This window comes from Rhynchophorus ferrugineus, unplaced genomic scaffold, assembly GCF_030347505.1.
Source record: "Rhynchophorus ferrugineus isolate W39M unplaced genomic scaffold, kcgeb_rfMv2 rfM11, whole genome shotgun sequence".
Lineage (NCBI taxonomy): Eukaryota > Metazoa > Arthropoda > Insecta > Coleoptera > Curculionidae > Rhynchophorus > Rhynchophorus ferrugineus.
In genome coordinates, this window is record NW_027472590.1 from 12815941 (window position 1) to 12830087 (window position 14147).

General features: G+C 31.8%; 1 protein-coding gene across 2 annotated transcripts in view; it reads right to left on the reverse strand.

Annotated features, from left to right (window-relative positions):
* Positions 1-14147, reverse strand: part of LOC143204746 (cholecystokinin receptor) — a 271733-nt gene that overhangs the window by 12227 nt on the left and 245359 nt on the right. For both annotated transcript variants that reach the window (XM_076417523.1, XM_076417524.1), the window contains one exon: positions 11772-11945. In XM_076417523.1, the coding sequence (XP_076273638.1) occupies positions 11772-11945 (174 nt within the window). The remainder of the gene's footprint in view (positions 1-11771; positions 11946-14147) is intronic.

Genomic DNA, 14147 nt, shown 5'->3' on the forward strand with positions numbered 1-14147 from the left:
TAGTTAGATAGTTAATTTAATATTGTGTATTAGTATTAAAAATTAACAAGTCATCATCGTCATATTCATTAACTTTACTGTATAACTAAATGTGTTATTGAATTTAAGATAATGTAGGTTGTTCTACTTATCGCATATCAATTTTCCTTCTTTTCCGTCTCCCATGAAAAAGGTGATCCTGATTTGAATATTGAGAAATCCACATAATGATATAGGGGCGTTTAGAATACACCCGGTCGATTTATATTTAACAACGGGACAAATCACTTTCATATCACCTTAATTTTTTTATAAAAAAAACACGTTAATTTTCATCTACAGTTAATATATAAAGTTTTTTTTTAATTTTCGATCAGAGGCGTGTGACTATATAGCCTTTTCAGTTCGTTGAATAATTACCAGATATTCTTCAAATTACTGGCCTGTACAGCAATCTCCAGTGAAGATTAATAATCAAAAAGGGCTGTAATAATGAAATATTCATAACAACCATCTTTCGAACACTAATCTGAACCACATAGAACTACTTAGCCACATAAGTACATACGTTTTAAGTTAATCTATGTTTACATTATCCTGAAAAATCAGAATTTACAAAAATTGAAGAATATTAAGAGTGTATTATATAAAGACACCTTTATGAATTTAAAAATGTGTAAGGTACTTATTACATTAAAATATTATACTTCGTGAATACTAGCTGGTAGATTTCCATCGTACAAACGGATAGTTGTAATAAATAATATGAAGTGGAAGTAGTAGATGATAAAAAAGCTAATGAAATTATATTGTATGTATATTTGTTTAAAATATCTCTATAATTTTTCAGATGCTCCAACATTTGCACTTTTATAAAACAAATTCTTTATTATGTGTCAATGTCTTTAGCAGTTATTTAATTTATAAAATAATTAATAGTTATTTAATATTTTAAATAACTCACAGTTTATAATTACATATCTTCTTTACATTGGAGAATATTATTTCTCTTTAAGTGAAGTAACTAATAACTACTATGATTAACCATGCAGTTTTCATCATTTCCACTATCAGAAAATCATGCAACTTTAAAAAAAATTATAACTTCTGATTTTGTATGAATATTTATGTTTATGTCTTTTCTAGTGTAGCTAAAAATATACTGTTCCATTTCACTAGCTCTTTCAATGTATAAACAATAAATTATTAAATAGTATGGAATATTAAAATTTAGTAGCTTCTTATTTTCCTGTTTCATTCTTTATATTTAAACCTTGCTTTGTGTTATTCTAATTGTTATTTAATTCGTCAATAAAATGTTACATAATGTTATTAATGAATAACATTGTTGTTTTCACCTGGTACGTATGCAATTATTTATATACCGTTACGTTCATATATATGTATATTGTTATTTAGAAAAACACAACAGAAGGAGTTATGAAAATATTACCCACAGTTTAAACCGAAAAATGTGCTCAAATGGGGAATTGCAAAATTACATTGAAGGCAAATATTATTATACTACATGAAAAGATTCAGTGTAAAGCTCTTCAATATTTATCCTACATTTTAATTTTTTATGGCTGTTAAAATATCATTTTTTGGTATGTCTTCTCCATGCTGACATGTATAATACAATTTAACAGTTTTATTTAACCACTGTAATTATAATTATAATAATAATAATTATTATAAATTGAATCAATATATTTTTGTCCTGTAAAAGTAAACAAAATCGTATATTTTATCAATCTTGTATTAACATTTTAGTAGTAGTAATAGTAAAATGTGACAAAAGGGATTATTCACGTGATGCGTATGACATCCTCAACCAAAAAAATGCTTTCCTAATAATATCTTATTTACAGGTACCTATATATAGTGTTTTAAACTAACCATTGAAGTGAAATGAAATGACCTTCCTGCTAATATTAGGAACAACAATTATGAAATTATATCTCTATGGAGCTTACGACTATGGAGCTTTTTGTTAAAAATATATGATTAAAATCAAGAAGCCACAGCATCCCATTTATTTTTTTACAACATATTCAAACATTTATTATTAGAAAAAATTATGCTAATTTAATTTAATTTTTATTAATTTAATTTAATAGCAAGGCCTTTATTAACACCAAAGTTGCCTCATTTATGAGAATAAGGTACCAATAACTTCGACAGAACTTTCGGAAACTATTTGCTTGATTTCACTTATTCAATATTTTATAAAGTTTCGAATTTGTTTCGCAATACGAAATAGTTCACAGTCCTTAAGAAAACTTCGAATATACGAAACCCAAGTCCCGATATATACTTTTTTAACAATATTATTATTCAAATTAGTATAACAACTAACAATGAATTATTGTTGATCTTAGTTGCGAAGTTGGGAAGTAATTAAAGTTCGTGAGAATTCGAACATGTTTTTTGAAGGCGGTTTGAATTTATTGATGGGAAAAAATTATGTCAACCTTAATATCGGCTGTTACAACGCTAAGATGCCAAAAAAACACTAATAATTATATTAAATTAATATTTAGCTTGCTACCTAATTATAAAGGATCATAAGATTTTACTGTGCATTTGAAGAATTCTGTAAGGTATATTGAGTAACGAGCTGCTAAAACCAAACGAAACCGTCACTGCAGATCGACGTCAATAAGGGAAGGAAATAGGTGTAGGAGCTTTAGAAGGATTCTTCTCTTCGTTTCTATTACTAATAGATATTTTAGATATAAATGTATAGAATTATTAATGACCTAGCAAGGATATTTGCATTTTAAAATCAGTTTAACATTAGCTTTCATAGCGTGTGTTTTATTTATACAATAATGTCCTCGTATCCGAAAAACGAGCATAGAGGTTCAAGCCGTATACAAATTAGCAATCAAATAACTATAGTGAAAGTGAGGAAGAAGAAAAAGTGACAGAAGAAGAAAAGAAAGAAGAGAAGAAAAAGGAAAAAAAAAGAAAGAAGAAGAGAGCGAAAATGAAGAAAATGGAGATTTACTGAGGGACGATTTACTCAATAAATGTTTAGGCGATTATACTCAAAATACGAATGAAAGCTTTAGTTGAACAGTTTTCCGATTAGCAGAAAAGCGAGTTTCCGGACACTGCCCTAAAAAAATCAACCATCAAGGATTGGTATGCTAAGTTTAGACGTGGTGAAATGAGCACCGAAGACGGTGAACGCAGTGGGCGCCCAAAAGAGGTTGTTATGTACGAAAACATTTTAAAAAATTACAAAATGATTTTGAATGACCGTAAATTGAAATTGAATGAAATAGCAGACACTCTATAGATATCAACTAAATGTGTACATCATATCATTCACAAATATTTGGGTATGAGAAAGGTCCATGTAAAGTGGGTGTCGCGCGAGCTCACTATTGACCAAAAACAACGACGAGTTGTTGATTCGGAGCAGTGTTTGAAGACGATCAAGCGTAATAAATCTGAGTTTTTGCATCGATATGTGACAATGGATGAAACATGGCTTCATCATTTTACTCCGAATTCCAATCGACAATCATCCGAGTGGACTGCACACGATGAACCCGCTTCAAGGCTTTGGAAAACGCAACAGTCGGCTGGCAAGTTTATGACGTCTGTATTTTGGGATGCGAATGGAATAATTTTCATTTGCTCCCTTAAAAAAGGAAGGACCATCCAGAGGGACTATTACATGGCGTTATTGGACCGTTTGAAGGACGAAATCGCCGAAAAACGGCCGCATTTGAAGAAAAAGAAAGTGCTGCTTCACCAAGGAAAACGATACGTATTCTCCAGATCTGGCTCCCAGCGACTATTTCCTGTTCTCAGATCTCAAAAGAATGCTTGCTGGGAAAAAAATTTTGTCGAATGAAGAGGTGATCAACAAATGGTCTAACTAAACAATTAAATATTATTATCCTCACCGGCAATCGAACCCGCGACCTCCGTTAGTGAGTCAAACACTTTAACCGTTACTACGACGTCGTATATGCTATAGTTTCTGCTTAAAATGCAAACGAGTAGCTTCTGCATTGAACGGTTGATTTGGTTCCAACGGGACCACCTCGGAAGTGCACTTTTCGAATAAAAAAAATTGAAAATTGAATATACAGATATACAACCTAACATAGAACCTCCTCCGTTTTCGAAGTCGGCTAAAAAGAATGAGATTAAATTCCCTTAAATAATTGAAACTAACTAACTGAACTAAGCGACCTTAGCTACAGAAAACATAAAAATACGACGTTATTTACCACCTGCAGTCAAAATATAAGTTTTGATTTGTTTAAAAATCAAAACTTTTAAGTGAATAATAGTACCTTTTCAATGTTTCGATTCATAAAGCATCCAGTTCCCTTATTTGTGTAACATTGCCACCAACTCTGCTAATTGCTTGTTGCATAATTACCAATGATTCTTCAAACTACTCGAATATTTGTGTGTTCCAAGGTTATCATCAAATATTAAGATCTTGTTTTTGAAAATATCAGAATTTTCTCTCTTTTCTTCCACTTCTCCTCCAGATAAATCGACACGCCCAGTTAATATATTAAAAATATTAAGTTAACCAGCTTTTTAGTCCAACTACATAGCCAGCACCTTTGTTTTATAATGAAGACTACAAATTATTAAATACCAATGAAAAAACTGTTAAAATCGGACCGATATTGATAAAAAAAAACGCCAACAAAATTAATTAACAAAAAGAACTTTTATTTTTAAGCAGTATCGACAACCCAGAGGTTGTTTAACGATTTTTTTCCTTTAAAATATTAAAAAGAACGAACTTTTACTTCCACCCAAGAACTTTTGCTTCTCGTATTTGTTGCAAACAATACAACGCCCCATAATTTCTCTAAAAAGTTTTAAAATTTATTAAGAAAAATCGGTCACGATCAAAAAAAGTCTTATCTTGTCGACATCAATCTTAAAAGCTGTTACGAGAATTGGTTAACATGAAGGAGAAGTGATAAATACCATCGTCCCTGTAATGCACGCGTTATAATAGCATAATAAGCTTGTTTTTTTTAAAATTAAATTAATTTTGGTGAGTATGTCATTGGAAGTTATTTTAACAGTAATAACTTTTTTGTAATAACTTTTATTCACTCTCATTCAGTCTTCATTATTTTATCTTAAACGTACTGTCTTTTTATCCGCGATTTTTCTAAGGTGTTTTGTTTCTAATTAATTTACCTTATTTTTTCAGTAAAAACAATTGTTTCTCTTATAGCAACATATCTAGTGTTATAGTAATACTAAACCATCGGTAGGTAAACTAATAATCGTAATAAACATTAAAATTTATATATACTTCCTTTAAAATATAATGTAATTATTATATTATTATTAAATAAATATTTATTTAATATATTAATAATAATAATAATAATAATATTTAATAATAATTATTTATTTAATAAAAAAATCAATTTAAAGCTTGATAATACAGAAATAATAATAAAATAAAGTAATACAGATTTATATGAAATGTAGTTAATAAAATATATATATATATATATATATATATATATATATATATATATATATATATATATATATATATACTTAATACATGTTGACTACAGGGTGGCCACTAATAAATAAAAATATAGAAATAATTAGGACAGGTCTAAAAATAGATAAAAATACAGGTAAAAATTATAAATAAAGGAGGGAAAAAACAAAGGCAAAAACATATAGGATATCAGAAGCTAATAACGAGGGGACATACATAGGACACGAGAGAGATATTCAAATAATTTGAATAATTTGATGGATGCTATAGACGAGCAGAATTTAAAATGAGAAAATTCAAAGAAATAGATGTAACAAATAAATCAGGAGGATACTAAAGAAGAGCAAAAACTGCTAACGAAATAAGAAAACTTAACAGGGACCAAAGGGATTGACGCAATTTGTACAGAAGGAGACTAAATATAACACACCTATATCACTTGTGATATAAAAAATGTTTCTATGATTATGTATAAACCTAAAATAAAATTTTGTTGTTTCCTCATTAAAAAATACTGATAACAGTGCTTATAAAAAAATTCATAAATTATATTATTCGGCAAATATTGTGTAGCGTAAAAGTACACAAATTTGTATTTGTTTGAAGAAACGAAACAAATAATACCAATCGTTTAATATTTACAGAATTGTATATGCTGCCAACCCTGTCATAAAAACCGATAAAACATTGTTTGTTTTTAATATACAAACAACGATGGAATTGATTGAATGCAAAAATTAATACGCATTGTATTTTTTCATATAACAAATCGATTTCCTGGACAGCCGCCATATTACGACAATTGCGGATTAAACTCTCTCACTGGTTAACATTTTTAGCTTTTCAGCTCCTATTTATTTAAAAGATTTAGTAAAAGCTAAAGTAAAACTAGTACTCAATATAAGAAGATATAGCTTATATGTGATAAAGAGGTAAAACTGACGCCCCAGATCACAAAAAGAACTATTTTTTTAAAAATATATTTTAAAGTCTCCTTTTTACCAGCGAGAGATTATCTGGACTGAGCCTACTGTTTAGACCAGGTGCAAAATGGGAGGCAGCTTGGTGAGGTGAGGCATTGAGGTCACAGGAAGTGTACGCGAGATATTACTGCCAGAGGCCGAAACAGCTGTACACAGTAGTAGGCTTGATACAATGGCAATTGATATTGCACTAATAACGACTGAACTGGAATATGGTTCTGAATCTTATTCGGAAGACGAATTCAAATCTGAAATATTAATGCTGATCTCCCATTTGGTTGGTAGAATGGAACTGAAGAAGTTGTATCTAAAAAGGATAATGACTCGCGGAGAATTTATTTAAATTAATGAATTTAGTGAAGAATTTTAATTGAAGAATTTAATCCCCATGTCATGACTTGCGTCGTACAAAACTTGTCGACTCAACATACATTCGATTAATTCTTCTTCCATTTTTAAATATTCACTTTAGATGAAAAACTGCGACAAGAAGACCCAGGTTCCCAGGTTCACGTTATACTAAACTGTTTTTTTTTGTAAAATATATAGATATTTTTAACAACCTTTAAAATAAGTACCAATATAAAAGGTTTGTTAAATTTTATATATATATATATATATATATATATATATTTATATATATACATTTTATTTTTATATTTGCGCGTGGCCTCAACGTGGGCTCAGAACCACGGTGCTCGGCATTAAGCCTAACTTAGACACGATCCCTGAAGACATCCGATCTTACCCAGTCTGGTTAATGGGATGACTGGGATGGTTATTCCTTGTCGGGTTTTTCACTGTTGCCTATAAAGACATTTAAAATTACAATCACAAGCATAAAGTACATCCATGCCTCAGCAGTGCCATCTTGTCGCTTTAACCACTGCGCCAACCAAACCGGCCATAACGAACAGTGCAACAAAATAGTTAAAAAGTGATAAAAATGACGTTATATACATAATAATATAACACATTAAATTAGGGATAGATTCTTCAAAAGAAAGTAAATAATTTTCAACTTCAAGGTCAAAAACACTTTTCCGAATAGATTTCTTTAAAGTTGTACATTTATGAAGGCTCGATCGGATAACCCGTCCAATAGACCCAATACATGGTGATCAGGGAACTTTAAAACTGACAACATTGTATTGTTTTTCCTTTTTCTATCATTTTATTGGTCATCTGTGAATCATCAATATTATGACGTATTCACTTTGAAGCCTACGGTAAGCAATATAGTCCAAACATATTCTAGCTGGTAAAAAGTATCGTACTACTAAATTAGACAAACTAACATGTAGAATATTATCAGCGTTGGGAACTATTAACCAAAAACAGTCAAAAAACTAGGGACTGAAAATAGTAATTACTATGTAGGTCAAATGTAGACTTCGACTGGTTTTCTTTTCGTGAGAATAGAGGCAGATGTATGAATTTTGTGAATTTGTTCCTTGTGTGCATTGTTAGTTTATAATAGTTGGAGGATGAGAAGTTAGTATATTGACTTCAATAGCGTAGCATATTCGTGGCATACTAGTGGGGGAATCTCGTGCGTCTTTATCTCATTGCACGTTCATTATAATATAGAGTAGAAGCTAGTATGTCACCTGTTAACCATAATTTATTGAAAATCTGAAGCATACATAAACGCCGAAAGTGGTTCTTGCTGGCTCTTGGTCGCAGAGTATCTAGCTAGTTTGCCTTTGACTTTTTTCCTTGTGAGCATTGCACATCATAGCCGGGGTTTATTAAACATATATCATTGAAAATCAAAATAACTTTCTTCTCAATGTAAGTAACATGCTATACACAAGTCCATCATATGGGCAAGAAATGAGTAAATGTATAGTTTCCTATGTATAGTTTAGTATAGTGTTGTTTAGTACTAGTCTACTAGTACTACTACTAATCTATTAGTACAATTTACTAGTCGAAACCAGACTTTATTAAATTATTTATGTTATTATTAATTCTGTTGAGTATTGACTAAAATAATAGTACAAATTTGAAATATTTTCGTTCCTAAACACTCGCAGTAATGGTTTTAAATTAATTATTATTTTATATAAACTGTTTTTTAATATTAAAATTCCACAACATAGGTATACTAAATGTTTTTATAAGTACTTTATCTTGTAAATATAATCTAATAATATAATATCAACTAGTTCATACAATAGAAATTTTAACAAAACTACTATAATTAAAATTACTTTTAAACTTCTATGCCTACTATGCCTATATATATATATATATATATATATATATATATATATATATATATATATATTCATGATGATTGAAACGATAGTCACAGTTCTATATGTACAGATTGTATATAAAATGAGCTTTAACACAAATATGAAATGACTAGTGGCTTTTAAAAAATTATATTTATCATGTTAAAAAAATTAACATAAAACATATTGTAATAAACAAATGTATAATCTTGAAGGTTCCACAAAATGCAAAACACTAACTAACTTGTAACATCAATCATGCATCATCAATGTAAACTATATGGTTAGTTTTCTGTATATTTTCATTAACGTATTCGAGTAACCTACTATAAATCTCTATATTATATTCTTACTATATTATATTCTTATATTCTTCAAAACTGTAGCTAACATATTCACTCCTTGTCCATATTATTTTTTCACCAGTTTCTCACATACCTTCCTGTAAGCAAATTTGTTTATTTCAGGAAGGTATTCACAGGTTACACCTTTGCTTCCAACTTTGTTTTGTACTTGAACAAGCTTCCCTACAAAAGGGGCATTAAAAACCTTTATATTTTAGTCTGATTGTTACACTCATTTTAACTTTTGATGTAAAAATTAATATATCTATTACCTGCAATTTTTGGTTAGTGCTTTGTTACGAATTGTAAGTATAAATAGCAATAAAATTCACCAAAAATCAATTTCAGCAGTTGCATAAATATGCATATAGATCAACCAGACATGTTTACAAGAAACAAAACAAAATTTGATTGCGATCAGAACGTCCGAAAACGAAAATATCCGATGTATGAGAACAGCAAATAAAATAGTATTTTTCCATGTTTGTGTAGCATTATCGTTCCGATGGAAATAAAATGACAAGACTGTTTTGGAATTTATTTAGAATGTTATTATGAAATATATTTCGTAGATGTTAAAGTTGATGTGAGATGGAGCTAAAGCTTCTGTAAAATTGCTGTAAACTTCATATATAATACGATACAAAGTAACAAAAAAAGGAGAATTATATAGTCGCATAAATGAGCGTAAAAATTATCTATTTACTCTCTAATAAACAAGTGCTAAATTATGATACCGTTTATAATATAATATCCATAATATTTAAAGCTATCTGTTAGCTAATCGTCCAATTAATGGATATAATAAATACGTTAACAATTTTTTCTCACAAACACTATACAGCACTGTGGCGACCGCCACGACCCTTTAGGCCACCACCAATTCACCATCAACAACTACAAAGGTTGGCAACGCCGGTGGATTGGTACCATGCAGTTCCAGGGTATAAAAGACCATCAGGACGACGTCTCGCTCTCTTTTCTTATCACCGTCCCCCTGTAACAGTACCACTTCCACAGCGCTACCGTACTTCCTTCACCTTAACCTAATATCCTGTCAATCCTCCCATCGACCACATGTATCAATCGCAAGTTAAAATAAACAACTTTGATTCAATCAGTGTTTTTAGTTCCCGTGCAAATTCCTTCCAAAGATAGTAGTGAGTGTTCTGATAAATGATCGCAGCGGCAGCCACACATTTCGACCGACCGACCGACCCGACGAACATTCTTACAATTGGTGACCCCGACGTGATCAAAGTGCCTAATAGGTAAATCAACTCAACATAAGCCACTCGACAGGTGCTTGACACGTGCATGGAAGGATAGCACGAGGAACGGAACTCATCAACATCACGTGGTCGATGACATCCCACGAGACTAGCCTGATGGACGAAAACCACAGAAGCCCATCATGTATACCAGCAACACATGAGCACCCTCGCATCACGAAACGGGACACGTAACACATTTACAGGTACCCTCAAATAAAGCTAAACGCCTCAAGACGAACGACGTCCTGCTACAGCTTCGATGGCAGCTGATCCCGTAAAACTCCTCGCTCAGGTTGGGATCCCCATCTCATCAACAGTCCCCGGGCGTTTGTTTGCGTGATTGCGGGTGCATTCCGGAACTTGCACCACATATAGGTACGTTCCACGGCTGTTCCACTAGGAGGGGAGTTATGTGGTGACCGCCACGACCCTTTAGGCCACCACCAATTCACCATCAACAACTACAAAGGTTGGCAACGCCGGTGGATTGGTACCATGCAGTTCCAGGGTATAAAAGACCATCAGGACGACGTCTCGCTCTCTTTTCTTATCACCGTCCCCCTGTAACAGTACCACTTCCACAGCGCTACCGTACTTCCTTCACCTTAACCTAATATCCTGTCAATCCTCCCATCGACTACATGTATCAATCGCAAGTTAAAATAAACAACTTTGATTCAACCAGTGTTTTTAGTTCCCGTGCAAATTCCTTCCAAAAATAGTAGTGAGTGTTCTGATAGATAACCGCAGCGGCAGCCACACGTTTCGACTGACCGACCGACCCGACGAACATTCCTACAGCACTAACCATCATAATTACTTTTCATATCCACGAACTTATTGAACATCATAGTAAACGTTCACGTTTAACAAGTGTCAGGCACCTGTCCAATTACTATCCACAGGGGTTACAGCCTATTTAAAATATTCTTCGTCAACAATACGTTAAATATTTCTAAAGCCATCTAAATACAACGTTGCTAAATATATGACAGTATCTTTTAATAAAAATATTTCTTTCCAAATTTTTTGCTCATTTTGAAGACATCTATATTAAACCATTTTAAATATTTTAATAAACATTAATTTTACCGAATCCGTCAAATATTTAAATTAGATTCTTAAAGTTGATTTGAGAGCATTGTTATTTAAAATAACTATTGTTTTGAAACATAAATTAAAGTTATGCGGTCATTGAATGTTAAAATGTATGTAATAAGTTACCTGCAATTCAAATGTATTTTAATCTATTGCTAGAAATACGGAGTATTATTAAGCTATTTATATTAATACTTTATATCTTCACCACTAACAAGAGGTGATCTAAATATATGAAAACACATAGAACAAGAAACTAATTATTAAACAAATATACTATATACGACATTTTTTAATATAGAATTTAATTACAACTTAACGATTATTCTTACCTTGAGCTCGTTGTGCTCTTTCAGTTTTAATTCCTTTCCACAGCGTACGTATAATTAAAGAATATGTTACTGCCAGTACGGCCAAAGGAAAGACCATTAATATCAAATCCAAGAACAAATTGTAGGCTTTCTCGTATTCCAGGGATATCCAGTCCTCCCTGCATTTATGGTTTCCTGCAAAAATAAACATTTATTAAATTTTATTTAATTAGTCTTAGTGTATCAGTATTTATTACCAGGGTAAAACGATGTTATCAAAATTTGATTAACTTTTATTAAAACATACTATAGCCATATTAAGGCATTTCGAATTTTAAATCTACCAAAAATGGTGGGTATATTGTCCTAGAATATACCTGAAGTCAACAAAAGTATTAGTTGTGTTTTATCTTTTCTTTGTACAAATAATATTCTATAAACATATATCATTTAATTTAAGCCAATTATTTATTCTATTGTTCGATAATAAACCCAATGATCACGGCTTGGTTGGAACTATAATGAAAAGCGACAGGACAGTCCTCTTAATGTTGCAATAGTCACGGGTTCGAATCCTGCTGGGGCATGGTTATAAATTCATGACTGTGATAATTTAGAATTGCAATTATCCATGAAGCAAAGTAGTAAAATGCGACAAGGAAAATCATCACTCCAGTAATCAGGCTGGGTAAGACTGGATGCTTTCTGAGATAATCTGTAAGTTCGTCACTCGTCATTCCGCAGGCATAATATCGTGAATAATGGTTCGGAGCCCACATTAAATATGACCAAAAAACACAACAAAGTACTCATGTTGTTTCTCCTGTGCACGTTTGTTTTCGTGTTTTATTTCTCAAGTCGTAATTCACCAGAATAACAATAATAACAATAATAAAATAAGCAAGAATAGCGGTAGGGAAACTGTGAGTATTGTTACTGATAAATGAACTGGAAGATAGTTTGTACACGGTGCTCATTTAAGTGTCCATTGATCCAAGGAAAGCACCAGGCTGTGACTTAATAACCGGACAAGTGTTGAAAAACCTACCAAGAAACGCGGTTATAAAATTGATCACGTTATCTAAAAACATATCGGATGTGGCTGAAATTATTACAGTTCCGATACCAGGAAAACCACAAAATTATTTAATGTCCAAACTCTGAAACTCTTGTTGAAAAAGCAAAAAAGTCATAGAAAAATCGAATTCCTACACATCAGTACAGTTTGTTGAGCAAACATTCGACAATTGGCCAAAATTTACAATGGCTACATTTCCTCACGAAAAGGCAACTAGAAAATTGCAATACCCAAGTAATAATATAAATAAGTGAATCCAAATATGAAGAATAAACATCGACAAGAGCAACTTAGAACATATTGAATTCACCTACAACCAGAGTAGTCATATGGGAAGAGACTTGGAAAGAGAATATCAAAAAGATAAAAAGTAATTCGATTTTTTTAAATATAGTTTAGGTAAATATAGTTATATAGTTATGTGGATTGGGCCTACTGGTTAATATGAGCTCTACCTACTGGCCTGTGTCCAACTTAGAGATCATCCCAGAAGGCATCTGGTCTTACCCAGCCTGATTACTAACGTGACCTATTGTGTTTACGTGTTTATTATTCCTTGTCGGATTACACCACTGTTAGCTAAAAAGACATTTAAATTTACAATCACAAACATAAAGTAGTTCGTTGCGTACATGCCCCGACATGATTCGAACCCGCGACTATCGCAACATTAGGAGGACTGTCCTGTCTCCTTAGCCAGTGCGCCACCAAGTCGGCTAAATCTCGAATTAGGATATAAAAAAAGTTTTAATAAATGAATTAGAAAAACTTGATATATCCATCCTATTCTCCAGATTTGGTAATGCGTCACTATGATTCAGGCTGTTGCTTGAGCTCAGGAGAAATTTATCTAAATGTAACCAGTTCAATTAAAAGTATATATAAGCAAGAACATTTTTAAAATTCAATATATCAGTCAGTTCATTCGCCTATTATCTGTTACCTTTTTTTCTCAACTAATTTACCTAAGTTAGTGTCTCGTAACGAGCTTGATATCTAAGGGAATACTCCGCCATAAGGAGCCCAACGTAGTATTAAAGTTTGATAAGCCTCCAGCTGTTTTCGAGACAAAAATATATTAATTATGCAGAAGTGCCTTAGACCTGCCTAGAGATCTGGCTAAAAAACTATATGTGCTCTCGCAGACAATAGTATATGTTTCGTTCGGCCAATATCTGGGAAAATCACGTAGCTTTAGCCGTTAATTTAATCGATCTCGGCCTGTTAACCAAGAAAACAGTAAACAATTAATACGGGATTTTGGTGGTCCATTGTAGTTTACTGTCTGGATGAGTTGTTAAAGTTATATTGATAATATT